This window comes from Apodemus sylvaticus, chromosome 4 (assembly GCF_947179515.1).
Source record: "Apodemus sylvaticus chromosome 4, mApoSyl1.1, whole genome shotgun sequence".
NCBI classification, from domain to species: domain Eukaryota; kingdom Metazoa; phylum Chordata; class Mammalia; order Rodentia; family Muridae; genus Apodemus; species Apodemus sylvaticus.
In genome coordinates this window covers 78,320,801-78,347,721 of record NC_067475.1, presented here as the reverse complement: position 1 = coordinate 78,347,721, position 26,921 = coordinate 78,320,801, and the positions used below count along the sequence as shown (strand labels likewise).

The 26,921-nt window shown below is 55.4% G+C and overlaps 2 protein-coding genes across 3 annotated transcripts; both read right to left on the bottom strand.

The window, feature by feature from the left end:
• Positions 1-3,149: 3,149 nt before the first annotated feature.
• Positions 3,150-10,433, bottom strand: Efna3 (ephrin A3). Of its 2 annotated transcripts, XM_052178674.1 has the most exons (5): positions 10,306-10,433; positions 4,202-4,491; positions 3,783-3,848; positions 3,521-3,598; positions 3,150-3,280 (listed from the first exon to the last, which is right to left on the bottom strand). In XM_052178674.1, exons 1-5 carry the CDS (start codon positions 10,431-10,433, stop codon positions 3,150-3,152), a joined length of 693 nt encoding a protein of 230 aa, XP_052034634.1. The 2 variants fall into 2 exon arrangements, with proteins under 2 accessions (XP_052034634.1, XP_052034635.1); XM_052178675.1 differs by lacking the exon at positions 3,521-3,598.
• A 10,973-nt stretch (positions 10,434-21,406) lies between these two features.
• Positions 21,407-25,855, bottom strand: Efna4 (ephrin A4). The gene is made up of 4 exons (XM_052178673.1): positions 25,668-25,855; positions 23,033-23,328; positions 22,601-22,672; positions 21,407-22,073 (listed from the first exon to the last, which is right to left on the bottom strand). Exons 1-4 carry the CDS (start codon positions 25,778-25,780, stop codon positions 21,937-21,939), a joined length of 618 nt encoding a protein of 205 aa, XP_052034633.1. The 5' UTR covers positions 25,781-25,855; the 3' UTR covers positions 21,407-21,936.
• Positions 25,856-26,921: the final 1,066 nt, after the last annotated feature.

Sequence of the window (26,921 nt, the reverse complement as noted above, 5' to 3'; positions counted from 1 at the left end):
CCACCGCCCCTGGCATTTAACCATGCTATACTGCACCTGCTCCTCACTATGTGTGTGTATTACCAATTCTTGACCACACACCATGTCCTAGTTAGGGTTGCCATTGCTGTGGTTTATCAGAAGCCAGGTGGTGAGGAAAGAGTTTACTTGGCGTGTAGTAGTCCATCATTGAAGGAAGTCGGGACAGGAACTCAAACAGGGCAAGAACCTGGAGGCAGGAGCTGATCCAGAGGCCACAGAGGGGAGCTGCTGACTGGCTTTCCCATCGTGGCTTGCTCAGCCTGCTCTCTTATAGAGCCCAAACTACCAGCCCACGGCTGGCCCCACTCACAATGGGCTGGACCCTCTCCCACCAATCACTAAGTTAAAAACTGCCTTGCAGGCTTCCTACAGCTGGATCTTATGAAGGCATTTTCTCAGTTGTGGGTCCTTCCTCTCAGAAAGCTACAGTTTAGCCGGGCGTGGTGGCGCACGCCTGTAATCCCAGCACTTGGGAGGCAGAGGCAGGCAGATTTCTGAGTTCGAGGCCAGCCTGGTCTACAGAGTGAGCTCCAGGACAGCCAGGGCTACACAGAGAAACCCTGTCTTGAAAAACCAAAAAAAAAAAAAAAAAGTAAGCTACAGCTTGTGTGTCATAGTTGACATAAAACTATCTAGCACAGGAACTTTAACAGTTGTGTGTGTTTGGGGGGGTACAAACACACACACACTCACCTGCCCGCATGCTCACGCACACTTGAGTGTATGTAGAAACAGACGACACCATCTGACAGTTCTCTCCTGCCTTTCTGTGGCTTCTGGGATCAAACGCTGGTCATCAGACCTTCATAACAAGTGATTTACCACGGAGCCATCCTGGCCCTGGTTGTGTTTTGACAAAGCATATGTAGCCCACACTATCTGCAAACTCTGTCTCCTAGTCTCCCAAGCACAGGATGACAGGTGTACAGACCACACCTGGAAACCATCGTATCTGAAAGCACAGACACTATCTTCTTTGTCCCGCCAGTACCTGGCTCTTGGCAGGTGTTCCCTGAGTATCGACTGGCAGCGTGGAACCTGGAACCCACCTTTCCTGCCTTTGGTAGAGCAGTGTCAGACTGGTCCACCACCTGCCCAGGATCCTTCCCTGCCTGTCCTCCACTCTAAGGTGATAGCAAAAAAACGTACCAAGAGCCTGCATGCTCTCAGACAGGGCCTCAGTCTGGAGCGTAGTCTGTCCTTGAACTTGCAGCAGTCCTCCTGCCTCAGCTCCACTAAGTGCTCAGACCACAGGAATGACCCCACACTTGGCTAAGGCTGCCACAGTGCAGCTGACAGTCACGTAGGAGAAGCACACAGGAGCTACTTAGAGGGTCTAGCCTGTCCTCCGGGCCAGGAAGAGAAGCGGGGTGGGGTAGGCTCCCCTGGGCTGTGAGAATGGCCCCTCCCCGGATCCCAAAAAGCTCCTTTGATGGTCCCAAACATAACCTGTCCTTTCTGCTCTCATGACACGGTGCTGCGGTCATGTGGAGCCCAGGCCCCAGCAGGGAGCATGTTTTCAAATGAATAAAACCTCAAAGTGTCATGGAGGAACCCAGTTATAGATCGAAACAGTTAACAGACGTTTACATTTTTGGTATGTAATATATATGTTTCTTTATTAACATGTTAAAAACAAGTAAAGTCTAACAACTATGATCATTTCAAAGTCGTAACACATAAATGATATTCTGAGATATAAAGCAGGTTTGGAAACATCTGGGAAACATCTGGTTGGCGACAAAGTCACACGTACTGTTTATGCTATTGTGGCCTGTTGCCCAAGTACATAAGGGAATGGTATATTTGTCACAGGTGAGTGAAAATAACCATGTAATTTTTTTTCCTATCTAGGTTCACAATCCCCTGAAATCCTTGGACCCAGCCAACAGCTTCTGACTACAGCATACAGCACACGGGCCTGAGCCTTAACTGGAGCACACGAGGCCCAGGAAGTGGATCCTCAGGCCACTTGCCCTGTGGGAAGCCCAAGCCCAGAAAGGAACTTGCCCAGAGTCTCCCAGGCTCAACTTGAAGCTCTGTCCCTCTCTCCCACAGAGCTGGACCCCAGAGCCAGGCACTCCATGGCCTCTAACCTGCTCACCCCGGATCTGAGCCCGCCAGGGCTAGCCCGTGGAGCAGAGGGACAAGGCCCCTTGAAACCACACGCACTCAGGTATTTTTATCGCCAGTTTATTTTTTTTTTTTTTAGACTAAGAGCAGAGTATGAAAGTCACAGCCAAAGCACTTGAAAAAGGCCCAGGGTGGGTGGGGACCACATAGGGTGGGCGGGGCAAGGTCGTGGGAGTTCCCGGCTCAGGGCTGGGAGGGGCATTGTTGTTACGGTCTCCAAAAGTGTCTGTGCGTTGCATAGGTCCCGTCTTCACAGAAGACAAAAGAGGGGCCAGGGGGGTCCCAAGGGGGCCTAACCTGGTGGGGGAGGGGTCTGGGTCTGGAAGGGGAAGTCAAGAAAGGTCAAGGTGAAGAAGGGGAAGGGACTCTGTCTGTCTGTACATTATATATAGAGATATAGAGTCTGTACATGCCTGTCTGGCACCCCGATGCCCACCCCTGTCCACTGCCTGCTCCCCCCAGGGGTGTCTATTTGTAAACTTGGATTTCATCCAAACCACAGTCCTCTGTGTGGGAGTGGGGGGAGGAGGACATGCTTATTGCTGTAAACAGGGGGAGGGGCAGCCTGAGGCTCCACCCCTCGCCCATCTAGTCCCCTCCCCATGTTCTGCCCCAGAGGAGAGTGACAAGGGGCAGCTCCCATGCTTTATTTGTTCTCTCTGGGGCATATGTGCCACTTGGGGGACAAAGAGGGAGGGCACCAAGGGTCAGGGAAAGGTACCAGGGGCCAGGGAGTCCTGAGCACTGCCTTTATAGCCCCGGGTTTGGTACCAAACATTACCAAAGCCACAGGCCACCTGGGACCTGTGGCTGTCCCTGTGCCTGACCCACTACAGTGCCTGTCCTAGAGCGTGTGGGCAAAGAGGGCAGGCAGAGAGAGACGTACAGTGCAGACCCCACTCCCAACCATGGGAAGAAGGATGTAGGCCCCACAGCTGGCTCCCTGCTCCTTCTCAGCCCTGGCCCACCTCTCTCTGTCATAGGAAGGGGCAGAGCTAGGAGGCCAGGAGCGTCATGAGGAAGAAGGCGATGCCCACGGCCAGAGGCAGGTGTTCCCGCTTGGGGCTGGTCCCACTGATGCTCTTCTCAAGTTTGGGCACCTGGGGATTCTCTCCCTCAAAGTCTTCTGTGGAAAGATAAAAAGGCAGACTGGTAAGGGGTGTGCTGTGCGCTGGGGCGGGGGGCACGCGGCGGCGGCAGCAGCAGCAGCAGTGGAGCCAGAGATGAGACCACCCATGGGGGGAGGGGCAGGAAGGGCTCGAGTCCCAAGGGAAGGCATGCGGGGGGAGGGGGGAGGAGGAAGCAGGCACTGGGAAGGGGGCTGCGATTCCAGCAGTGGCCACCAGAGGGCGCTGCGCAGACTCACCCAACACGTTGATCTTCACATTGGGACCCATGGTGAACTGGGGGAGAGTGGGGACCGGCTTCTCCCCGGAGTGCGATGCTGCGGGGTGGGGTGCGGGTGGGGAGAGAGGAGGGGAAAGTCAGGGCCGGGACCCCCTCCCCCTGCTACAGCTGGGGAGCTATCCCGGTCGCCTGTGCCCTCCGCCCCCATCCCCAGGAAGCCAAAGGAGCCCCAAAGCAGGGAGGCAAGGATGCGGACGTGGTTGGAAACCGACGCTACTCACTGGAGGCGCAGCACACAAACACCTTCATCCTTAGACACTTCCAGTGCAGGTTGTGAGTGGGCGTGGCTGGGGAGGAGACTGGGCCTGAGTTGCTTTCACTCACTTGGTGGCCTTGTGGCCTTAACCTAGACTCTCATGCCCCTCCAAATTGCCCGCATCCGGCTGTGTCCCGGAGTAACTGCTCCAACCTTTCTTTGGACATTGGTCACCATGACTTCGTAGCCAGTCCATCCCAACAGAAATGCTCTGCGGTCCAAATTTGGGGCTGTCACCCCACCCCCACCCCCACCCCCGCAGCCTCACAGCTTCTCAGACCTGAAACCCTGAAGCCTCTATGCCTGGTGACCACTACAACGGCTGGCCCCGGGATCCCCGCGACCCCACCCTGTCATTCAGAAGACCGAGGACCCGGCACTCACAGATGTAGTAGTATTCTTGGCCGGCATGGAATTCGTAGCCCAGCGAGAAGGCGCTGTAGCGCTGGAACTTCTCGGAGAACTTGATGGGGCTGTGCGAGGCGTGCTGCCGGTTGCATTCCCAGCGCTTGGAGCCCTGGCTGGCGTTGCAAGTGCGGTACCCGCTCAGGTTCACCATGTACAGCACGTACTGCTCCGCCCCGCCGCCGGGCCCTGAGCTGTTGTAGTGCGGACAGTAAATATCCAGATAGTCGTTCACGTTCACCTGCACGGTGTAGCCCTCTCGCCGCAGGCTGCGGACAAATGAAGTGGGTCAGAGAAGAAACCCCAACGCTCCGAGGCTTTTCCTGTCCACACCCTTCATTAGAACACTGTATATATCTTTTGATCATAAGACTTCAGTCTCCCACTCTCTTGGCTTTTCCCACAATCTTTTCTCAGCCCGCTTCTGCACCCACGGTCTAGTGTGCCAGTCCCGCGTCCTCTCCTTTTTGGGCTGTCCTTCTCCTGGTGGCCACCAGAGGGTAGCAAAAGCACAAGGAAGCCTGGCCTACCTCCTAAGGAAGAGAGGAGAGGGGCGGAGGAAAGAAGGAACCTAGCTCTGGTTGCCACAGAAACAGCACAGGCCCCAACGACTCCCAGACCCCAAGCCCGGATTTCCTCAGTCCATTCCCCATAATTCAGCAGGCCGGAGGAGGGACTGAAGGAATGGAAGGGTAGGGTCAAAGTAGACGGATTCCTTCCTTGGAGCTCAAGCCCTCGTTGCTTCTCCCAGAATGCCTTCTTGCTGCTGCAGGTCCGCCCGGCAGGCCAGTCCGACAGGACGTGGCCTCATGCACACATGTATGGCGGCTTCGTGCACATACATGCACAAATCCGATGGCACAAACACAAAAATGTCCACCAGCCACTCACAGGCGGCAGACACTCAGAAAAGCTAGACTGAATGTGTGCAGAGGCTGTGCCAGTTTTAGCTGGCCCCAACAATCTTAGGGGTTCGCCCTGTATCTCCTACATGGTGGGACCTCTATGTGCTTCTGAGTCCTATTTTCCTCCACCCGGAGGCCACAAACCATTAAGTCCCCAACAACTGGACACAGACCAGGGAACTAAGGAGCCAGGCATCAGGCTCTACCTGTCACGCCCCGCCTTTCTCCACCTGGATGCCACTGCCCCCGCCCCCACCGCCATGGCAATGCTAGGCAGAGTAGCAAGAGCACAGAGCCTAGACAAGACGACTGTGTCTGCCACATCCCAGATGAGTCTCTGGACGGGAAACAGATCTGGACCCCAGGAACCCTCGCCTGCCTGACAGTCCCAGCTAAGTGTTGCTCTGAACAGCCTTGGCGGCGGCACAGAGTGCTGTGGGGATGTCAGAGGCAGCTCAATGCACACGTGTGGAGGAGTGGGTAGAAGTCTTCTTGGACTTCTTCAGGGCAAGAATGCACACATGTTGGTAGGTCATAGCGCTACGGTGGGCGCGGGGAAGCATGGGCCACCTGTGAAATGTTAAACCATTGGGGGTCCTAGGCCCTGAGAAGTCACTGAAGGAAAGAACTGGCTCCCCAGGACCACGCCATACCTTGTTTCACACACAATAATTAGACACATTAGGGAAATGATCTTGGAGGCCTCTTCTCAGGATGAGGCCTTAAGGGTCTTCCCTGTCATTACCCAACCTCAGAGCTGTACTTGTGCTGCCGGGTCCTCGAGACTAACAACGAGGCAGATGGGTAACAGCTGGTGTTTGGACTCTCTAGTAAGAACGGGCACAGCCTTCTTGAGTCATCAGGAATGCCACCAGTCCCACTTGGTTCCCATGGGAGTGATGGGTCACTAGGGCCCCTCCCTGTCCCTGGCACTCAGGTGGGCAGGAGTCTCGACGGGGCGCTGGGAGCAGGAAAACGGGTTAGACGAGGCCTGACGCTCTCAGGCACCACCCATGCATTGTGTGTCCATCCCTAACCATCGTCTCCTGTTCCTTCCCTAAGGACCTGGGGAGAGGGCCACCAGGTAGCCAGCACAAGGTGCCAGACCTGGGGCAGCCCACAGTTACCCTGGGGCCTTGCTCCCTGGGCCTCACCCATGTATCCGGTTTGACTTTGAAGCAGCTCCTCCCTGCATCTGCCCCGTCCCTCCAACAGTGGATTAAGCCAACGCTAGAGATGCTCCTACAGGTGGTGCCTCAGTTTCCTCAAGAGGGTGAGCTGGGTATATATAGTGATTGCTGTGTGATGGCGACAAGAAAGGAAGCCACCTCTTACCTATCTCTGTGATTGATGGCATAAAAGCCCCAGAAATAACACCCCCCCCAACCTTGGCCATGTGGTTCAAAAGCTGCTGGCTTTTGAGTTAGCTGTATCCAGTTATCTGGTAGAGAGAGCAGAAGGCCAGGTGCCAGGAATCCCAAACCATAACTCCTAGGAGACCCGACCTGTCTGTTAGGCACAACCTCTTTAATTGAATCTGTCATCCTACTTAGCCAAGCACTGCAGGGAGGTGCACCTAGGCCCCAGCTGCTAACCACGCCTCGAAGGTTAGCCCCCCCACCTTCCCCCCACCCCGCTCTCAGCGTGGGGTGGACCAGCATCTGGGGACTGTGTGCCCTGCTCCTTCTGGGAGTTTCCATCCTTCCCTCCATTCCACCCCCTTGTTGCCTCCCACTTCTCCGCAGAAAGGCGTCCTCACCGCTCTTCTACGGGGCTTGGTTCGTCCCACCTTGCTACCTGCAACGCCCCGCCCCGTGCATCCCAACTCTGCTCACATCAACAGCGTCCCTGCTTCCTAGGCCCGCCGAACTCAACCTTCAGTTTTCAGTGTCCGCGGGGGACAGGAGGTGGGGGAGCGGAGAAGGAGCAAACGTCTCCCCCTGGGGCAATTAGGGGCAGGTAAACAGGGTGTCTAACAAGACCCGGGAGAAGGAAGGGCTCCCAAGAGAATCTGAACTTGTTAAACCCCTATCCTCGGCTTTAGAAGCCAAGATGTAGAGTTAAGAGAGTGGAGAAAATGCAGAGACTGGGTTCTTCCCCTCTAGTGCGCGCCCCCGAGGCTGCGCGCGGCCCGCTCCAGCAGGCGAGGCCCAACCACGTGTGCGCGGCGTGGAGTCCGCGCGCCCAGGCTGGGGGGTGGGGGTGGGCAGCGGCGGCGGCGGGAACGCTCCCAGGGCGGCGCTTGCACACTGACACCCCCGCGCCCCGCCAGCTCCGGCCTGGAGAGAAGCAGCGCGCCGGTCACCCCCGCCCCTCGACCCTGCGACAGTAGCGACAGCAGCGGCGGCGGAGGTTTATTGATCTGCAGCGGCGGAGAAGAGCGAGGACCCGCCGAAAGGGAGACACACAGAGATGGCAAGACTCTGCCATATACAGAAGGGAGGCGAACACAGACGGATTCGCCCGAAAGGGAAAGGGAGGGAGGCGCAGAGAAGGGGGGGGGGGTGCCAGAAACCAGGAGAGGGAGGGAATGAATGAGAACCAAGCAAGACTTGGGGAAAAAACGGCAAAGAGTCAGCATCGGATCCAGAGAGGCCCACAGCAGAGGAGACCGCGCGGAAGAGAAATCTGGACACACTGGCGAGCAGACGAAAACAGACCACCACGGGCGTAGTAGAGGTCTCAATAAATATTTGTTGAATGAATGTGTGAATGGAAGTGATTAGCAACAGCAACGTTTCCTAGATAGGTAGGGAGATCACGAGAAAAAGATGCTCTTGAGGAGAGTACCAACATCTTCGTTTTAGTTCACAGAAATGAGGCGCTGGCAAGAGGGATAACATGTTTGGCCTTCAGCTCCGCCCCCATTCGGTCCCCGACTCAGGAGACCCCCGACTTCACACTCTCATCACTCTCTCCAATAAGGTTGCTCCCACCGCGTCCTAGTTTCTGGGCCAGGTTAGGAAAAGGTCTCTCTTATTCTCAGGGACTAACTCAAGGGGCTGACTGGGGGAAGGGGTGCCGGCTAGGTAGCCAGGAGCGAGCCACCCGCCCCAGGTCTGTCGGGGGAGGCTACTGCAGGTCTGTCAAAGGAGGCTATTGCACGTGTCCCACCAGCACCCTCCCACGTGACCCCAAGAGGCAGGGTCGCAGACCCTCCCCACGTGACCCCAAGGGGCAGAGACCCTCTACACGTGATGAGAGGTGGGAGCCAGGAGCCTAGATCACGTGACTGTTGGGGGCCTGGGAGCCTGTGGCTCAGCCCGGCCCCGCCCCCAGCTCCCCGGCCCTCTCCACTCCCGGCTCTGGAGCACGTCGCTCTCACGATTTATGGGGCCGCGGATGCCGCAGTGAGAGAGCCGGGGAGCCCGGGCGCAGCGGCAACAAAGGCCCGCGAAGCGGGGCGGGGGCGGCAGCGGCCTCCTGGTCCGGTGTGCGCCGCCTCCTACCTCGGTCGGTCCCTGCCCACACCGGAGTGGAGAGGGCGAAAGGAGGTTCTGGGAACCGGGCTCCCCCATCCCGTTCCGGAGCTTTCACCTGCGCCCAGGTGTATGCGGGGGAGGGGAACCTGATCAACGCTCCCCTCAAGGCTATTTCCACACCCCCTAGGCTCTGGCAAGCTACGAGCAGTGGGGTTCCCCAAGGGTGGCGGGGAACCCAGGGTCTCTCACCTGCGAGCTCTCTGCTCGTGCCAGACTGTAGCGGGGCGGGGGTCGGACGTGTAAATCTTGGGGGGGGGGGCGATGAACAAGGTCGATATAGCAGGGTAGTCAGCCCTCAGGGCCCCCCGGGGAGGATGGAGTCCCGCTCCGGGGGGGAGGGGCTGCAACCCCACCCCCGAGGTTTCCATGGGAAGCGAAAGGGGGGCGTCATTAGCTCATCCCCACCCCCAGTCTGACACTCTGGGCGCGAGGAGAAAGAGGGGGAGGCGCGGAGCCCCAAACAACAAAGAGCAGAGCAGAAAGCAGGAGCCCCTCCCCCGGAAGGTTGGGGGTCGTGGTCGAGGCCCTTCAGGTCCCCTCCCCTGGGGTCTCACCATTTGTTCCCTAGTCGCCCCCCAGGGCGGAGAGTCAGAAGCAAAGCTGCCGCCACCGCCCGGGCAGGTGTGACAGTGATCCCCGTGTCCCCAGGGATCCCCCTACCAATACACTGAGGTGGCCAGAGTGATACACACGACACCTCGGCAGGGAGAAGACAAGGGCAGCAAGGACTGTGCAGAAGGATGGCCCGGTCCGGCAGCCGGCACCGGGCCGCCGCGCCACACACCGGAGGAAACCACACGGCCGCCCTGACACCCGCCCAGACCGCGGCGGCGCCAAGAGCCACCCCAGCCCAGACAAGACTGGCCACGCGGACACCGACCGCAGCCCCCTCCCCGACCCGCCGCCCGCTCCCACCCCTAGACGGTCGCCGACGCAGACACACAAATCACACACAGACACACGCACACTGACAGCCGCGCACGCCCGTTCACACTCAGTGCCATACGCCGTCCCTAGCCTGCGTGTGCGTGTGTGCGTGCGTGTGTGTGTGTGTGTGTGTGTGTATGACATGCCGACATCTCTGCCTTCTTCCTTCTCACCAGTACCCTGCGTTCCCAGGGCCCCCCAACTTCGCGACCCTGCCCCGGCTCACCCCAGCAGGGCTTATTCACACGACCAGAGCAACCCATTCCCCTCCGTTCTGAGGAGGTGGCGAATCGGAGTTCCTGCCTTAATGCCGAACCCCACTTTTAAATCCAAGAGTCTTAAGCAGAGCCCCATCAACATGTATAGGCTGAAAACAGGTCATCCTTCAGCTCCCAAATGCAGCGGCCTAACCCCAGCACACCGGTCCTCACAGACTTCAACCTAGCCAAAAAAGAGCGTGGATGATGGGGGAGACTACGGGACAGAGAACACTATTCCAGAGGCGAGTGTGGAGAGAAACCAAGATGGGGCTAGGGACCCCCAACAGCCTCCTCCGCACGGCCAGAGCGCTCTTTACTATGCCCCAACAGCTTCTCTCAGACACCCCCGAGTTTCACAGACGCCCACGTAGTGCGTCCCCTCTCCCTCGCCTCTCGGTACCAAGCCTGTCCTCCCAGGACTGCTGCCAGGTTCCCCTAGGACTTCTCAGGCCCACCAGCTCCCCCATCACTGACGCGGGACGCACGGGTTCTCCGGGTCCCCGACTCACTGCTGGTTGGAGCTGTTCCAGTATACCGCATGCCGGTTTCCCAGCGCGCCCCCAGGCCCCTGGGCCAGCAGCGGCAGCAGCGGCACGGGCACGAGCAGCAGCAGCAGCAGCAGCGGAGCCGCCGCCATCCCCGGAGCCGCCGCCGCCGCCGCCCCCCGACTGAGCCCCGCGCTCCCGGCTTCTCAGCTTCCCAGCTCCCTGCTGCCGCCGCTGCCAGCCCCCAACCTTAGCCACGCCCACAATCCTTCCCTCCGCCCTTCTGGGCGCGCCCCCGAAGCCCCGCCCCTGGCGCGCTCACGCGGGGCTCCGCCCCACTTGAACCCAGAGCGCGCCGCGCGTGGGCGACCCATACTGTGTAGCCCCTTTAGGAAGAACTCTCTCCTAGGTGATTTGCTGCAGCGGCTTGCCTCGTTAGCTCCCTCAGGCTGGAGTTCACAGCAGGATTTGAAAGCCAAGACCTAGACGTACATCTTGTGTAGGTCCACACCTTTCTCCTGGAGTGTGGGAGGGTTGAGCGAAGGTCTCCGTCTGGAATAAGCAAGACTAGACCTCTATCTGAACGAAGTTGGGCCTCTACTTTCTCCACTCCCTTTCCGTGTGTGCAAGGAGTTACATGGACATAAGATGGGGAAGCCCCCAGGGGTACCAGGAGCTAACAGCTGGCTGCCCGAAGGCCCTCGCTGAGGATGAAGGCTTGTTTTTCCTGAAGCCAAAGCAGAGGCAGCTCAGCCCCAAGAGTATATCACCTTCTGGGGGCTGGTCACAGTGCCCCTTTAACCCTGGCACTCTAGAAGCAGAGACAGGCAGATCTCTGTGAGATTGAGGGCACCTACGTAGGTCTGTGTAACAAGTTCCAGGCCTGGCAGGGCTACACAGTGAGACCCTGTCTAAAAAAAAAAAAAGCACCAGGCGGTGGTGGCGCACACCTGTAATCCCAGCACTCTGGGAGGCAGAGGCAGGCGGATCTCTGAGTTCGAGGCCAGCCTGGTCTACAGAGTGAGTTCCAGGACAGCCAGGGCTACACAGAGAAACCCTGTCCCGAAAAAAAACCAAATCCAAAAAACCAAAAAAAAAAAAAAAAAGCTTTCTGTGGTAATCCAGGGCAAAGGTATTTGGTGGTAGTGAGCTGTCAAGGCAGGAGCCAGTTGGAGCCACGCAGGAATGGAGCAGTCTTCTTGGCAAGCCCACAAAGGGCCTCTCACTGCCTCCGATTCCCTCAGTGATGGCCTCAGGCATGCCCGTTCCTGCTTCCATAGATGCTTTCTCTAAGGACAGAGGGCACCTTATATTCCAGCCTTGCACAGCAGTTGTCTTCCTAGGGACATATAGGCACAAAGACGGCATGCACACAGCAACGGGGAAAAAAAAAGTATCTATATCCAGAAGCAGCAACCATGGACACTTGACACCCAGTCCAATATAGGCACACAAGGTGCCTATAGAGAAGAAATTGGTAGAAGCATAGGCCTATAGACAGAGACTCTGAAATATACTCTTCCCCCAAGTCATTGATGTATAGCACCCTCTTTGTGAGGGATCCAGAATACAGATCCAGGGGGCATTCACCCCTTATCTTGTCTCCTTCCCAGAAGCCCAGACGGAAAGGTAAGGCAGAACTGGGCCGGACTGGGTTCTTAGAAGCCACAGCACCTGTGCCCGGGGAGGCAGGCACATTGCTGCCGTGTGCTTCGAGAGGCAGGACAGATAGCAGCACCCCCATCAGTTTGCCTTTGGCAGTACAAGGCCCCGACCAAAGGCCTGCCTTGGTGTTGTTTGGGGGAAGGGACGGCATGCACAGTAGGTGCCATGCCTCCCTGCTGCTAGGCAAGAGTGGGTGCTATCCTCTTGGGGTGCCTCTCCACTCCTGGGAGATACCTTCTCTCTCTTCTTGGGAGGCAGAGAATAAACGAGGCCCTTTGAGATGGGAATGAGGGACTTTGCAAGCAGCTCTCTTCATCCCAGAGAGATCTGCTTCACCCAATAATGCTTACTGCCTACTCCAGGGAGTAGGCCCAGCCCCGGCCCCAGCCCCAGCCCCAGCCCCAGCCCCTCCATGCCATTCCTCTGCTTCCAGAAGTCAGCCTCTCTCTGTTGGGCAGAGTGACCAGAGGGCCTGTCTGTAAGCACTGGAGTGTGGCGGGCTGGATTGGTCCAGAACTTTGAATTCCATTTTTTGAAACCTTAGATTCCTGTTTCTAGATCTGGGCTCCAAACTGGGAATGTGTGTATTGGTGAGCATTTCTGTGAGACCCTAGGTTCGATCCCCATAACTGGAAAAATAAACAAATAATAAAACCCGGCTTTAATTTGAAGATTTGTGTGATTTAGGCTCCATACCCAGACATTTCTCTTTAGAATGTTGTACTCTACCCTCTCTGTCCAATAATCATACATAGAGCTTCACAGTGGGAGAGGGGCTCTCAGGTTAAGAGCATTTGCTATTCTTCCAGAGGACCCAGGTTCAATTCCCAGGACCCATACCAGATGGTTCACAACTGCCTCCAGCTCCAGCTCCACTCCAGCTCCAGACCTTATATCCTCAGAAGTACCTGTACTCACATACTCACCTGTGCACACACACATACACTCTCACACACACACACACACTCATACACACATACACACTCATTCACATACACACTCTCACATACACACTCGGGCACACACACACTTGCACACACATACACTCACACAATATACACATTTGCACATACTCACACACTCACACTCTCACACACACTCACACTCACACTCATACAATACACACACTTGTGCACACACACACTCACACTCACACACTCTCACACACACACTCACACACTCACAGACAAGGGGGTCCACACATAATTATAGTTTTTAAAAAGGGAGCTCTTTCCCTTGAACCTGGGACCCTCTTTGTTTACCCCTGGGTTTAAGACCATCTTTCTTTTCTCTGGGCAAAATCTGACTTTGAACACTTGGTGGGGCCTGTGTCTGTGGGATCTGATCCTCTAGTATCCAGGCTTCCGCCACAAGGTGTTGGCTGACTGATTTGTGCCTCTCTGTGAAGATTCTGGCTCTAGAGTGCGCTCTTAGTAAGTGGTGCCTTGTACAAAAGCAAAGGGGCAACTCCCTTTGGTGGGAAGCAGGCTTATGTGTCTCTCCATCTTAGTGAGGGAGTGTGAGCTAATGCCAGCTTCTTCTTGCCCTGGCACAAACTTTTTTTGTGCCAACTACAAACTTCACAAGGGGAATGTGGTAGTGATGTGTACAGATCATGCGGTATCCGCACCTCCAGCCACAGTGCTGTTCAAAAGCCTCAAAGGGACTGGGGATTTATGTATTTGTTAATTTATGTATTATTTACTAATTAACTTATTTGAGACAGGGGCTCTCTGTGTATTGTTGGCTGTCCTGGAACACTCATTATTTAGACCAGGTTAACCTCAAACAATTGCCTCCGCCTCTACGCTGGGATTAAAGGTGTGTGCCACCATGCCTGGCTGGGACTCAGATTGTTGAAGGACTTGGTCTCCGTGTGAATGGAATGAGCTCCTCTTTGTGCCTAGGACCTGATGTGTGGCAGGAGGAGTCCTCTATCAGTGGGGAGTAGGCCTTTGTCTGTATCTGCAACTCTAGTCACTCTTGACTGACGAACAGTAGGAATAGGTTATGTCTGGCATTGCCAGCCAGCACGCATGTGCACACACATGCGCAGTACTGCGGGCTGTGGCATGGAACACAGGCAGGAAGTCTCACACAGTGATACTGACCACTGCTGCAGAGGATGTGTCCTTGTAGTTGTCTTTTGTTTCATTCTTTACATTGGGGTCTGAAGAGATAGCTCGGTAGATAAGAACACTTCTTACCCTTGCACAGGGCCTGGGTTCGATTCCCAGCACCCAGATGGCAGCTTACAACCACCTGTAATTCCAGTTCCATGAGATCCTGCCCCATCTTATGGCCTCTTTAGGCACTAGACACACACACAGTGCACACACATGGTGCATAGGCACACACGCAGACAAAACACCCATAAAATTATAAAATAAGGGGTTGTGTTTGTTTGAGACAGGGTCTCACTATGTAGTCCTGAGTGTCCTAGAACTCCCTGTGTAGACCAGGCTGGCTTTGAACTTACAGAGATCCACTTGCCTCTGCCTCTTGGCTACTACAGTTAAAGTCGTGTACCAACATACCCAGTCTTTTTGTTTGTGTGTTGTTGTTTCAAGAAAGGGTTTCTCTCTGTAGCCTTGGCTGTCCTGGAACTCTCTCTGTAGACCAAGCTGGCTTCCATCTTAATAAGGGTCCACCTGCCTCTGCCTTCAAATGCTGGGATTAGAGTACCACCACCCAGCCTAAATTTTAAAAAATAAGTCAGCTGTAGAGGTGCCTATAATTCCAGAGCTTTGAAGGTAGAAGCAAGAAGGATCGAACGTTCTAGATCATCTTTAGCTATAAAAGGAGTTTGAGGCCAACCTAGGGTAAATGAGACTCTGTTCCAAAGTAATAATAATGATCAAGCTTCCTTCTCCTAATAAAATCAGTTCCTGGTTTCATCTCCCACAGCAGGTCAAGTAGGTCACAGACTTAGGTGTGAAACTCTGAAGCATTAGGCCTGACTCTAATCTGCTGTCTGTGAAGCTGCAGTTTTCTCCATGGGGTTGGTCCCCGGTGCGTCTTCCCTGCTGACCCTGGGACTGGGTACCGTGACCTTCCTAGGAAGGTTGAGCTCAGAAACCCCCCAAATTCTGCCGTGGTACGGTATTCTCCCCACCCCTGGGGGCCGAGGAATCGGGAGGCTGAGCAGGTCTAGGGCGCAGGGAGTGCGCAGGCTGTGTAGCCCAAGGCGGCTCCCAGGGCAGGCAGCAACCACAGGGCAGAGCTGAGTTCAATAAATCACAGAGGCTAGGGCCTGGGGGAGGGGCGTCTGCGCGGGGAGGGGGCGTCTGCGCGGGGAGGGGCTGGATAAATAATTCATTAAACAAATAAACAAGGAGCCGGTGAAAGGGAAGCTCGGTCTGATGTGAGCAGGAGCGGCAGCGGCAGCCGCCGGCTCCTGACATGAAATATTCACAGGCTCTCTGCACTTTTCGCCGGGTCACGGGTGTTCTGCTGTGTGCGGACCCCAGACACCTGGGTCCTGTGGGGTGGGGCCAGGTGCTGCCTTCTTTTCACTTCTGAGCCTTTGTGTCCACAGGGCCCTGTGGTATGCCGAACTCCCTGAGGTGATGTGGGAGAAGACAATAGGACTGACTGCAGAGGACACAGTGCCCCTTGTCTAGGATACAGGAAATTAGGATGCAGGGCTTGGGTGGTGGGGTCAAAGTGTAATATCCTCAATTCCTACCCATGCCCTGATTCCTCTACTGGGCCTAGGAAGCCAGGAGCTGTAGAAGGTGACCTCTCTGGGGTGTTACATCAGGACGCATGTACCTTTGGTGGTACTGGAAGAAAGGTTGGGAAGGTGGAAACACATACAGCCTTAGCGTGAACCTAGTAGATAGTACTCCACGGTTTGCCTGTCGTTTTTCCTTCTCCGAGTCTGCTTTTCTCAACTCTCCAGTGGGGCTAATCATCCCTTCCCTCACTTGAGAAGTTGCTGTTGCAAAGATCAAGATCCACACTCTCTGGGAAGCACTCAGCCCGGTGCTTAGGACTCAAGAGATGCCTGATTAATGGAGGCTTCATCAGACTTGTTATTAAGAGGTTACCGCCTTGCTCTGCCCACCTAGACCAGCCCAGAATCTGTTTCCACTGTTTTCCTTCATTTTAAAGTGTTCCTGACAACCATCGCAGAGAGAAATGTGACCTAGGGCTTAGAGAGTAGGAGAAGATGAAATAGACTGAAGGAACAGAAGAGTCATATTAAAAAAAGAAAAAAGAAAAAAGAAAAGAAAAAAAGTGTTAGCCCAGTGTGGTGGAGCACAACGTTGATCCCAACGTCCTGATCCCAGCTCAGGCAGAGGCAGGAGGATCTCTGGGAGTTCAAGGGTAGTGAGGGCTCCATCGTGTCTACGTAAATAAATGAGAAATATCCCTTCTTCAAACTGAGGGAGAAGGCTCTCTTTACCTCCTCAGACCCCGGAGCTGCTTCTTAATCTCAATCTGCTTCTAGATGCCATGCTCACCAGAGCTTTGACTTCTACAAAGTGGCTATGAGGACACGGGAAAACCTGGTGCAGAGGTCTTTGAGCCGGGTATCACGACCCAGACCCCATCTTCCTTGTCAGAGCTCTGGCCCCCGCCCTCTGTCCAACAATCAGGGAATCCCTGGCAATGAAGTTTATGCCTGGGCAAAGACCAGAGTGGGTGGGGAGAAATCCAGGCTGTAGAGTCAGGGTGGAGTATCTGGCAACCTCTCAGCAAGCCCTTCCCCAGCCCTCGCCTGTCCCCTGGAAAGGATCAGCTCCCCAGGGAGGGAGCCAGCAGACAGGTCTGAGCTGGTCTGTTCTTTAACACAGAAGTAGCGGGGGAGGGGCCTTGGGCTCCCGGTGGAGAGTGGTAGAGGTCCTCTGGGGAGGCGGAGGTAGAGTGGCCCACCGTGCGGAGGAGCACCTACAGCCTGGGGCCAGTTGTCTCCCTTGGACAGGCTGCTGCTTCAGGAGTCAGGTTGCTGCCCTCTGATGTGAAGATAATGTCTGCCCACCTTTCCCGCTGAGCCAACCTCAGGTCTCCACGTCTCTCCCCGGGCTGGGCAGGTTCAGGCCAATCTGCACAAGAGCTTCACAGTAAACATTGATCTGTAATAAAACCACAGTATGTGTTCACGAGAAGAGATTGAGATACGGAGGTCCATGTTGAGATGCACTTTAAAGACTGTTGGTACATGCCTTCATAGTATGTTTACCTCTACATGAATGTATGAGAGAGAGAGAGAGAGAGAGAGAATGGACCTTTACTAAGTCTGTTTGTTTTTGTTTGTTTTTGTTTTTGTTTTCCGAGACAGGGTTTCCCTGTGTAGCTCAGGCTGTCCTGGAACTCACTCTGTAGACCAGGCTGACCTCGAACTCAGAAATCCACCTGCCTCTGCCTCCCAAGTGCTGGGATTAAAGGCGTGCACCACCACCGCCCAGCTGGACCTTTACTATGTCAAAACACAGAAACATCATTAATTGTAATGTACACATCTTCCTGGCATAAACTGTGATCTTCTCAACCACAGCCTTTTCTTAGAAGACACCCTTCCCGTGTCCCAACCATTTGTTTGTAGCTCTGTATTAATTCTGTATTAATGTTTGCCCTTGGCATATACTTATTTAATGGCTGGTTTATCTCTGAAGATAATCTCTCTCTCTCTCTCTCTGTGTCTCTGTGTCTCTCTGTCTGTCTCTGTCTCTCTGTCTCTCCGTCTCTCCGAGTCTCTCCTCTCTCTCTCTCTGAGACACAGTTTCTCTGTGTACCCCTGGGTATCCCGGGAGTTACTCTGTAGACCAGGCTGGTCTCAAACTCAGCCTGACTTGTCTCTGAAGATTTCTTAAGGGAAGGGGTGTAGTCCCCTGCCTGTGTGCGTCCTCGGCATCCGACATGCAGTCTGGTATTTAGTTAGCAGAGGTGTTTAATAGATAATTGTAAATCCATGGGGCCGTGGGCAGGGTGCATCTGGACAGGGTCCTCATTCCTAGGATCCCTCGAGAGTCCACAGAGAAAGTTCTGCACTCGGCACCCGTGCGTCCGTGCCCCCTTTCTCGTGTGCCCTGACCTCACCGTCTGAGTTTCCTCAGAGGCTTTCTTTTCCTCTTTTTTTTTTTTAATCAGTGTGAGACCATGAATTTGAGTTCCATATACATGATAGCTAGTAGGCAAGGTAAGGGTTAAATGGCACCTCATTAGTGTTTAATTGGGGGGAAGGAAGCTGCCCTGGCACCAGACAGGTGGACGAGCCTGCTCCTTGCTGGAACCCGGCATCCCGAGTCCCAGCATCCCACCGGGCTTGTGGGTGATTTGGCCCTGGAGACCTTCAACCCAGCCGGGCCACCTCCCCCCACCACTAGCTTTGCCAGTTTAGTCTCCAGGCAGTGTAGACCAGCACTCCCCATCTGTCACCAACGTCTAGAGGCGGCTCAGACTCCTTATTCTTTCCCCTTAGCTCGGCTCTGCCACTTCCTACCCCCAGGAGATTCTGGAGAGTGGGAGGAGGGGTGGGGATCATGGAATTGGACAGTGGAGGAATACAGAGCCACCAAGGGATAGATTGCGGATACAGACAAGTGACAGAGATAGGGAGGTGGAGATGTCTGCCCAATTTGACCTTAAATGAACAGAATGCAAATGAGATGCAGACGATATGCAGATGAACACACAGATCTCGGAATTGACATTCCCGTGGCAGTAGCTCTGCACCCAAGGCACCCGGGCTGTGGCAAATAACCCCAGCCTCAACTTTCTGAGGTAAGTGATTCTGACCTTTGCTCTGAGTGAGAAAAAGAATCTTAAGTAACGCAAGAGCTTGGTTGGGTGAAGGCTACAGAACCCCAGACGATGGACACCACTCCAACTTTCTAATCCCATTACTTCCTTAAAGCAGCTACCGCAGACAGAGCCTCGCAGCTGGAGCAATGACCACGCTCAAGGTTATGCCTGGACGCACCGTCGGTTGCTATGGGGACCTTCTTTCCCAGGCCTGAACCAATGCAGATTGCTACTGATGACCTCATGCCCCAGGTCCCGGGATTCTATTGGCTGTTCGGAAGCCAGCGTCCACGGGCTTTCACCTGCGTCAGTGTTGGGGACCCCCGACGACCCCAGCTAGTGCGGCTAAAAGAATGGCAGTCGAACTCGCAGAGCACTGGATGAAGCAAGGAGAAAAGAGGGTGAGGGGGGTCACAGAGAAAAACAACTTCGGAGTGTGGAGGGCGATTTACAACGTGGTAAGTGTGGGGCAGAATCTAGGCAAGAGGCTCTCAAACCAGGGAGGCAGGGAGAACTTAAGTTTTCGCATCTGTACCGCTGAGACTAGGGCTGGCTTGTTAAACTGAGGGCCCCGCCCTCCGCCGGCTAGCGCAGGTGAATTTAGGGGAGACCGGCGACGCCCCAAAACTTGCAGGCCTGACTAACCTCTTGGGGCTGTGCCTCTGAACAGCTCATGAGTGAGGGCCAGACTCCATGAGAGCCTTCTACCTGGAAACATCTGGGCCCGCAACAGCCATGGTGCAGGGTCCACACTGTGAGGAAGGAAACAGAAAAGGAGGCGATGGCTTGGCCTGGAGGCCTACAGTTCTGAGAGCGCTAGTTTGCAACTACCTAAGTCTGCTGTGTCCACCCCAGGATCCGGATGCCCTTGCACCCGCAAAGGCCTGGCCTGCCTGTCTGCAAATGCGCGAATCTGTGTCAAGCGCAGTCTGAAACTGAGGCCATGCATCTGAACTTGAGAAAAGCCACCTAGGTTCCCCATCCTGGGATTGATGCGGCCTGCCGGTGCTCCTGCTGGGTCCACGGAGAGGTGTATCAGGCCACGGGGAGGTGGGTGGGACCCCGTATTTCTGAATCCAGAGCAGGGGCTGCTAAACGACTGCCGGGGACTTGCCTTGCTTATGATTTCTCTTTTGAGGGACCGAGGTAACTGTATCTTTGGTTTCCATGGCAACAGAGAAGCCCTCCAGGAAGATGGCAGCGACGGAACTCCAACGCTGGACCAAAAGACTCAACCCACAGCTCCTCCCACAGTTCTTAGTCCGCCTTCTCTTCCTCACACAAACATCTTTTAATTGCTAAAGATCAAAGTTTAGGGTCAGGACCCTCACACGTACACTTGATAACACGGCATTTTCTGAGAGTGGCCTCGAATAAAGGGATTAGTAACTCAAAATGTACTCTGTCTGCAGTCACGGTCCTTAACCCTGGGCCTTAGCTAGAGCCACAGAATTATCACAAAGTGTGAGAGTCAAAGTCGTGTGTTGTGTGATAGACAGGTTCCATTCCCTTAGAGAGAGGAACCGGTCTGACCTGGGTGTGCAAGATGGGGGAAAGGCTTCGCAATCCCAGCATCCTGGTGCCTGGCCCCTCAACCCCCCACTCCATAATGTTCACACGCTGCCTCTCGCTGCTGCAGCCGGGTCGGACTAATCAGCACAACATCCACCTATTGATCACTGGCTCCATGCCAGGCAGGCGGGCACCTAGCCAAGGGAGCCTGAGGAGCACCAGGGAGGACGGAGCACAGTTACAGGGAAAGGGGTGCTCACTCCCCTGCTCCCACCTAGGCTAGGGCGGAGAAAGATGGACCTGGTTGGATTAGGGGTGTCAGTCTTATCTGAGAGAAGCAGCACCTGACCGGACTAAGAGTGAAGGGGCCCTCCCTCTTGAGCCCCACCCCCTTCTCCTTATAAAAGCTTAGAACAAAGAGGCCGATGGGGAAGAAGGCTTTGATCTGACCCCACCTTCCCAGTTCTAGGCCAGGCACCGCCTAGAGTGCCCTTGTGTGTGTGTGGGGGGGGGTGGCAGGAAGCAGAGATGAAGCTAAGACTCCGGCATTCTGAAACCCAGGTGCTTCTGTGTTTCCCCTGGGTTTTATCCCAGTACCCGTAGTAGGCACTGCCAGAGTAGATTGTCAACAGCATCTGCCACCTAGCACAGGGAGCCGGCTGGGGAGGTAGGAGAGGGTGCCAAGCACCACAGCTGCTGCTGGCACCTCTCCCAAACTGCCCAGAAGGGTGTCCACTGACGTCTGGCATGGAGGGCCTGGGCACAGCTGGCATGGAGGGCAGGCCAAGGCAAGCTGAGACCCCAGGGAGTTCGGGTGTCAGGGAAGAAGCCACACTGGAGGGCCACACAGAGCTGGGTGGTGTTTAACCTAAGTTTATTATTTGCGTGTGTGCATGTGTGCGGTACATCCACCGACATGCCATGCAGCATGTTCAAGGGACAACTTTTAGAAGTGTGCTCTCTCTTTTCACTGTGTGGGTCCCAGGGATGGCCCTCGGGTGGCCAAGGCTCTGCAGCGAACACTGTCACCTGCTGAGCCTTCTCTCTGCTCTCCAAGGTTGTTTTGCTTTTCTTAAATTTTTGGGTTTTTTTTGGAGACAGGGTCTCCCATATCCAGACTGACTTCCTGCTCACTCTCCCCCCCCCTCCATCCCCCGTGCTGAGATTACAGGTGTGAGCCACCATGCCCCACTAGAACGGGTGATTTATTGAAGGTTTGGTCCAAACACTTTATAAAAAATACAAACCAGCATGAAATTCAACCTCATGGCAAGTCCGTCTTCACAGAAGACAAGTGAGTGGCCCCCTAGAAGGGGGTAACAATTGCCCCTGGGAAGGGCCTGGGGGGCACGGGCGCCATGGCTTCTCCTCTGCTCTTGGCCAGGAACCCGCCTGTTCCCAGGTCTTTGGCTTTGGCCCCCAGTGTCTCAAGGATCTGATCCCCTGAAATCCCGGTCTTCCAGGAGGAGGAGACAAGACCACCAAACAGCTCCGCTCCTGGAGCCCCCGCTGTCTGTAGCCCCCTGGCAGCTCCTCTTCAGCCTGCGGTGAGGGGGTAGTCACCTACAGGGGTCACCTCAGATCCTCCGACTTTGCACATCAAAGCTTCCTCACGGATGCCAAGCAGCTGCCTGGCTTGGCACTGCCTAAGGTGGCAGGAACCCCTTCGACAGAGGATCTTGGGAAGGGCTCCGGTTCCGTGGGAGTGACTGGGAAGGTGTACTTGGGTCACAGAACTCTCAGGAGACGGAGTATTGGGAGCAGCAGTAGCAGCAAGAGAGACAGGGGGCTGGGTGCATGGCCTCCCCGCCACCCAGATGTACCGCTTTCTCCAGGGCTCCCGACAGGATGAGCTGACTCCGACCCTGCAAGGGAGAGGAGGCACTGCTGGGTCTGCCCATTTCCTCCCCGCCTTTTCCACTCGCTAGGGGCTTCCCAAACCCCAAATTCCAAGTCTTCCTAGTCAGTAGCCTTCAAGCCCAACGAAGACTTTAAAGGGCTTTGCCCCTTGGACCCCCCCCCCCCCATTCTCTGGGCCTAGTTTTTTTTTTTTTTTTTTTTTGGTTGTTTTGTTTTTCGAGACAAGGTTTCTCTGTGTGGTCCTGGCTGTCCTGGAACTCACTCTGTAGACCAGGCTGGCCTCGAACTCAGAAATCCGCCTACCTCTGCCTCCCAGGTGCTGGGATTACAGGCGTGCACCACCACGCCTGGCTGTGCCCAGCTTTTAAAAAGGTGTGGTGGATGCTCCCACAGGGACAACTTAGCGGAGAAGGGTCTGAAGTCTGACGCTCTATCCAGACCCCTCAGGTCTGATGTTCTTGTTTCCTCCCCAGTCTGCTGCTCCGTCCCACACAGGCTAGCAAGGCTGTCCGGGAGACCCCGGCTCACTCACCACTGTCCTTGCAGCAGCACACTGACACCTGGAGTCTTAGGCACCGGCCAGGACTCTCCGGAGTTGGCACCGCTGTAGGAAATTGGGAGGAAGAAGTTAGCGCAGAAAACCATCTCCCGGTGTTAGGGCACATGGGGCCCTCTTCCTGTGGGAGGCACACCAGGTTCCAGCCCATCTACGGCTCTCAGCCTCTCCTTAGTCCTTCCTGGCTTCCCTACGCTCTCCTCTGCGCAGACTCAGTCCCGGACCTCGCTGACTCAGTTGACCTGTTCCGGGACCTCGTACCAGGTGCAGCCCAACTCTAAGCATTTGGAGTCACAGCTCCCTTCCTTTCCTTCCTCCTTTCCTGAGAGGTCTTTGACACAAAGCAAAGGCGAAGAGCCCCCCTCCCCCTCCTCCCCAAGAGGCCTGCAGTCTGAGCCCCCCACTCACAGATGTAGTAGTAAGTCTCTCCAGGCAAGAACTCGAAGCCCAGCGAGAAGGGTGTGAAGCGCTGAATCTTTTCTGAGAATCGAACAGGGCCGAAAGGGGCAAAGGGCAGGGAGCATTTCCAGCGCTGGAAGGCATTGGCCCCCTCTGCCGTGCAGGCCTCGTAGCCTGACCAGTCCACCATGTATAATGTAAAGGTTTCAGGGCCCTCTGGCGGCCCTGGGCTTTCGTAATGTGGGCAGAAGATGTCTAGGTAATCGTTGAGGTTCAGCTTCACCACGGCATCTCCTCGAAGCAACCTGTGGAAGGGAGTGTGGGCTTGTAGCGCTCAGGGGCACTGCAAATGGGATAGCTCAGGAAGGCATGAGTTTCTAAGAAGGATCCACCCCATTTCCAAAAATGTCCCTTTTTTGGTAGCTGGGACTGACCCAAATGTTCTATCCCTGAGCTGTAACCAGCCTTTTTACTTTTTCTTTTGGAACAAGGTGTTGCCAAATTGCCCAGGCCGTCCATGGCCTCACTTTATAGTTCAGGCAGGCCTTGAACCTATCTACGATCCTCCTGTCCTAGCCTTCCTAGTAGCTGAGCTTACACGCCCGTGCCAATTCCCAGACTGAATCTCTCCTTGAGAGACCGTAGAGGCGATACATGCGCCCATCGCATCAGTGTTAGCGAGGCTAGAGGCTGCAGCTCAGCTCACAAGGCTTGCTTACTGGTGAGGAGACCGTCACCCTACCCTGTCTTAAAGGACACCTTCCCTGCAGCCCGCTGCCCCCCACCCCCGTGGGGCTCGGCCTACCATCTGTGCCTGGTAAATGCTAAGAGGACAAACGTTGCCAGGAGGCTGAGGCTGAGGCAGGGAACAGAATAGTTACCAAGATGAAGGAGGAGCTGGAAGGGTCTGCAGTCCCACACAGCGAGGAGCTGACTCTTGCCCACCCCCAACGGTGAAAAGAAAATAAGTAGGTGGACTCTTGTCCTCTTTTTAGGGATCTCACTATATGGCCCAGGCTGGCCTTGAACTCACAATCCACCCCGCTTTAGCTTAGTCTTCATTTTCTCATTTTTTAAAGTTCTGCGTGAATGTGCGCATGAGTGCAGGCACTATGGAGGCGTCTCTTGAGGTGGAGTTTTCAGAGGCTCTGAGCCCCGTGTGCGACCTCAGCCTTTCAAAGCCTAGAATTTACAGGCATGTGCCCACTGTACAGAGTCCTGACCAGACAAGGAAATGCTGATTACAAGGCCAGCCCCTCCACACAACCAAGATCGTCTTCCTCGCTGTCAGAAGCAGCCTGAGGGAACCAGCACAGGTGAGAAGGGCCAGACAGTCCCCCCCACCAGCACCAAACACTGAATGAGTCCTGCCTCCAACTCAGGCGCACAGGCAACAGAGTATGGTTTAGAAAGGCCTCTAAACATCCGTCAGGGGGTGGCCAAGAACCACCCGCTGTAGGCGCTCTTGATTAGAAGGATTCCTGGGCTTAACTCAGACCTTAGCAGGCGAGAGAGGGAAGACAGGGCCTCCGTCAGCTTCCTTATACTGGGTGTGGAAAAGCACCCCCTGGGAAGCCAGAGCTCAGTAAATACTTGTAGATTTGGTAAAAGAACTAGAAATTCAAGAGCTGGGGCCTGAGACACAGGTCTGGAACGGAGATAGAAGAAGTCAGAGTCCAGGACAATAGCTCTTATCGTTCACTATTGGTATTGGAATGCCTGTCTTTAGGCCTGCCCTCCCGGGGGGGGGGGGGGCCTGCGGCCTCCCGCGGGGCAGGCTTCCATTGGTAATGCCCAGCAGCTCAGCACTGGTCTTCTCTCTCTCTCTCTCTCTCTCTCTCTCTCTCACACACACACACACTGTGCTTATCAAATGTTAGTGAATAAATGAACAGAGCCACAGATTGTCTGAAGTAGAAAATCAGAAAGGAAAGCAGATGGGCAGAGAGGAGAAATGGGAAGCAGGATGCGAACAACAAAAAAACACCGAGGTTCAAAGGCAAACAGCTCAGCAGAGAGGAAGAAACCAGCATTTAAATCTGTTCACTGCACTTCTCACAAGCCTGACCTCAGTCAGTCCGCTTGCTTCCCAGGGTACTGGGTATTATTAGCCCATTTTGTAGATGACATAACTGAGGTGACCAAGGTCAAATGACTGGCCCACAGGTGAATCAGATGTAAGGGCAGGGCCAAGATTGGACAGAAATAAGATCAAGATGGAAGCAGAGATATCAGGGGCCCGAGAGGATCTCACAACCAGAGAGGAACTCACGTTCTTTCACTCGGGTAAAGATCCCACCCTGGTTCTCAGCGGTCCACCCCAGCTCCTGCCTGCCGGAGGTTTGGGCTCCCTAGAAAAGGGGGGCGGGACCCGGAATACGCGCCCGGGCCCCCTCAGCTCCCTAGTTTCAGACTCCAACCGATCACCCTCAGGACTAGGGTCCTCCGCCCCCCCCAACACGTGCGGGCGGGGGGGGACCCCGGGCACGCCTCGCCCCTCCCCCGCCGGCTCAAACAAAGGAGCCCCATCGCGCGGCTGGGCAGGGCTCAGACAGCGCTTTGCAAAAAAGGCGAGCAGCGGGCACGCGCACAGCCTGGGAGCGCGCGGGCCCAGCTTGACGCTCGTCTCGTTCGGCCGTGCTACCTGGGGTTAGAGGAGTTCCAGTAGATAGGGTGGCGGAGGCTGGAGCACCCCCGCAGGCGCGAGCCGAGCAGCGCGGCCCAGAGCACAGTCCGCAGCAGGGGCAGCAGCCGCATCGCCCCTGGGGTCCAGTCTGGTCTGGCCCGGCTGGTCCCGGCCCACTTCTCCGTCCCGGCGAGAAAGGTACAAAAGTGGAGGGGGGTGGGGGGTACAGAACGGAGGAGGGGTGTGGAGACTCTTAGACCACACCCCTGGGTAACTTTCCACCAATGAAAACTCGTCTCCGCCTCTCTGCCCAGAGCCAACTCTTGTTAACCCGTTGTGCTTCCTGTGCCCCGTGCGCTCCAGGTTAGCCAAAGCTTCCCTTTGTTATCTCACTGTGCTGGGAGAGGGTGGCATAGGGAATATCGCACTAAGGAATTAATGTTTGAGGGTTTGGGTTTTCTATGCGTGTACGTGTCGGCGCGAGTTGTCACGAGGCGGCGGAGGCCTCGCGTCTATTCCTTCTCCACCTTATTTTTTGAGACAGGGTCTCTCACTGAACCCGGAGCTCGCTCATTGGCTTGGCTTGCAGTCCTGTAAGCTTGGGGTTGGGGTGAGGGGGGGATCCTCCTGTTTCCTAGCCCCACCTCATCCCTCCCACCCACGGTGGGGTTACAAAAGTAAACCATTAAATGTAGGGCTTTTTATCCGGGTGCTGGTTATCCAAACTCAGGTAAGCACTGTACTAAGGCTGGCCTCTTTCAAATCCTGTGTTGTGCTTTATCTTGTTTAAAACAGGGTCTTAACACTAAAGTCGGGCTGGCCTGGAACTTATATTGTCGCCCAGGCTGGCCTCAGACTGGCAGGGATCCTCCTGCCCCATCCTCCCCAGCGCTGGGATTACAGCCACGCGCCCATGCACCACCACCTGAGAGGGCCGGTTTGCCCTTTGTGTCTGCATTGGTCCAGGATAGAAGGGAGCTGCATGGCACATGAATTACACCCATAGAAGAATCCAGTGTTCTAGTCAGCTTGAACTACACAGCAAGATCCTAATGGGGACAGGGAGGGTGTACGCGCAGGCAAACACAAGATGGCCAGCACCCAAACCCAGATACTTTCAGAGGCTGAAGCAGAATTACCCACCATGCTTTGCACACGCAGAGGATGGTGCAAAGGGAAGGCCTGAAGAGGCTCTGGGGACACCCCTGACATTCCTCTAGAGCCTTAGGCATCGCGCTGGGTGACCGTTGTGGGGTACAGCCTGCCCCTTAT

Bases quoted from the DNA above. Each gene is read 5' to 3' on its own strand.
- Efna3 (XM_052178674.1), bottom strand. From the start codon at position 10,433: ATGGCGGCGGCTCCGCTGCTGCTGCTGCTGCTGCTCGTGCCCGTGCCG. The intron at 4,492-10,305 runs GTGAGTCGGGGA...ATTTGTCCGCAG, and splicing joins TGGAACAGCTCCAACCAGCA to CCTGCGGCGAGAGGGCTACA. The intron at 3,281-3,520 runs GTGAGTCTGCGC...ATCTTTCCACAG, and splicing joins TGTGAAGATCAACGTGTTGG to AAGACTTTGAGGGAGAGAAT.
- Efna4 (XM_052178673.1), bottom strand. From the start codon at position 25,780: ATGCGGCTGCTGCCCCTGCTGCGGACTGTGCTCTGGGCCGCGCTGCTC. The intron at 23,329-25,667 runs GTAGCACGGCCG...TCCCTTCCACAG, and splicing joins TGGAACTCCTCTAACCCCAG to GTTGCTTCGAGGAGATGCCG. The intron at 22,673-23,032 runs GTGAGTGGGGGG...AATTTCCTACAG, and splicing joins AGAGACTTACTACTACATCT to CGGTGCCAACTCCGGAGAGT.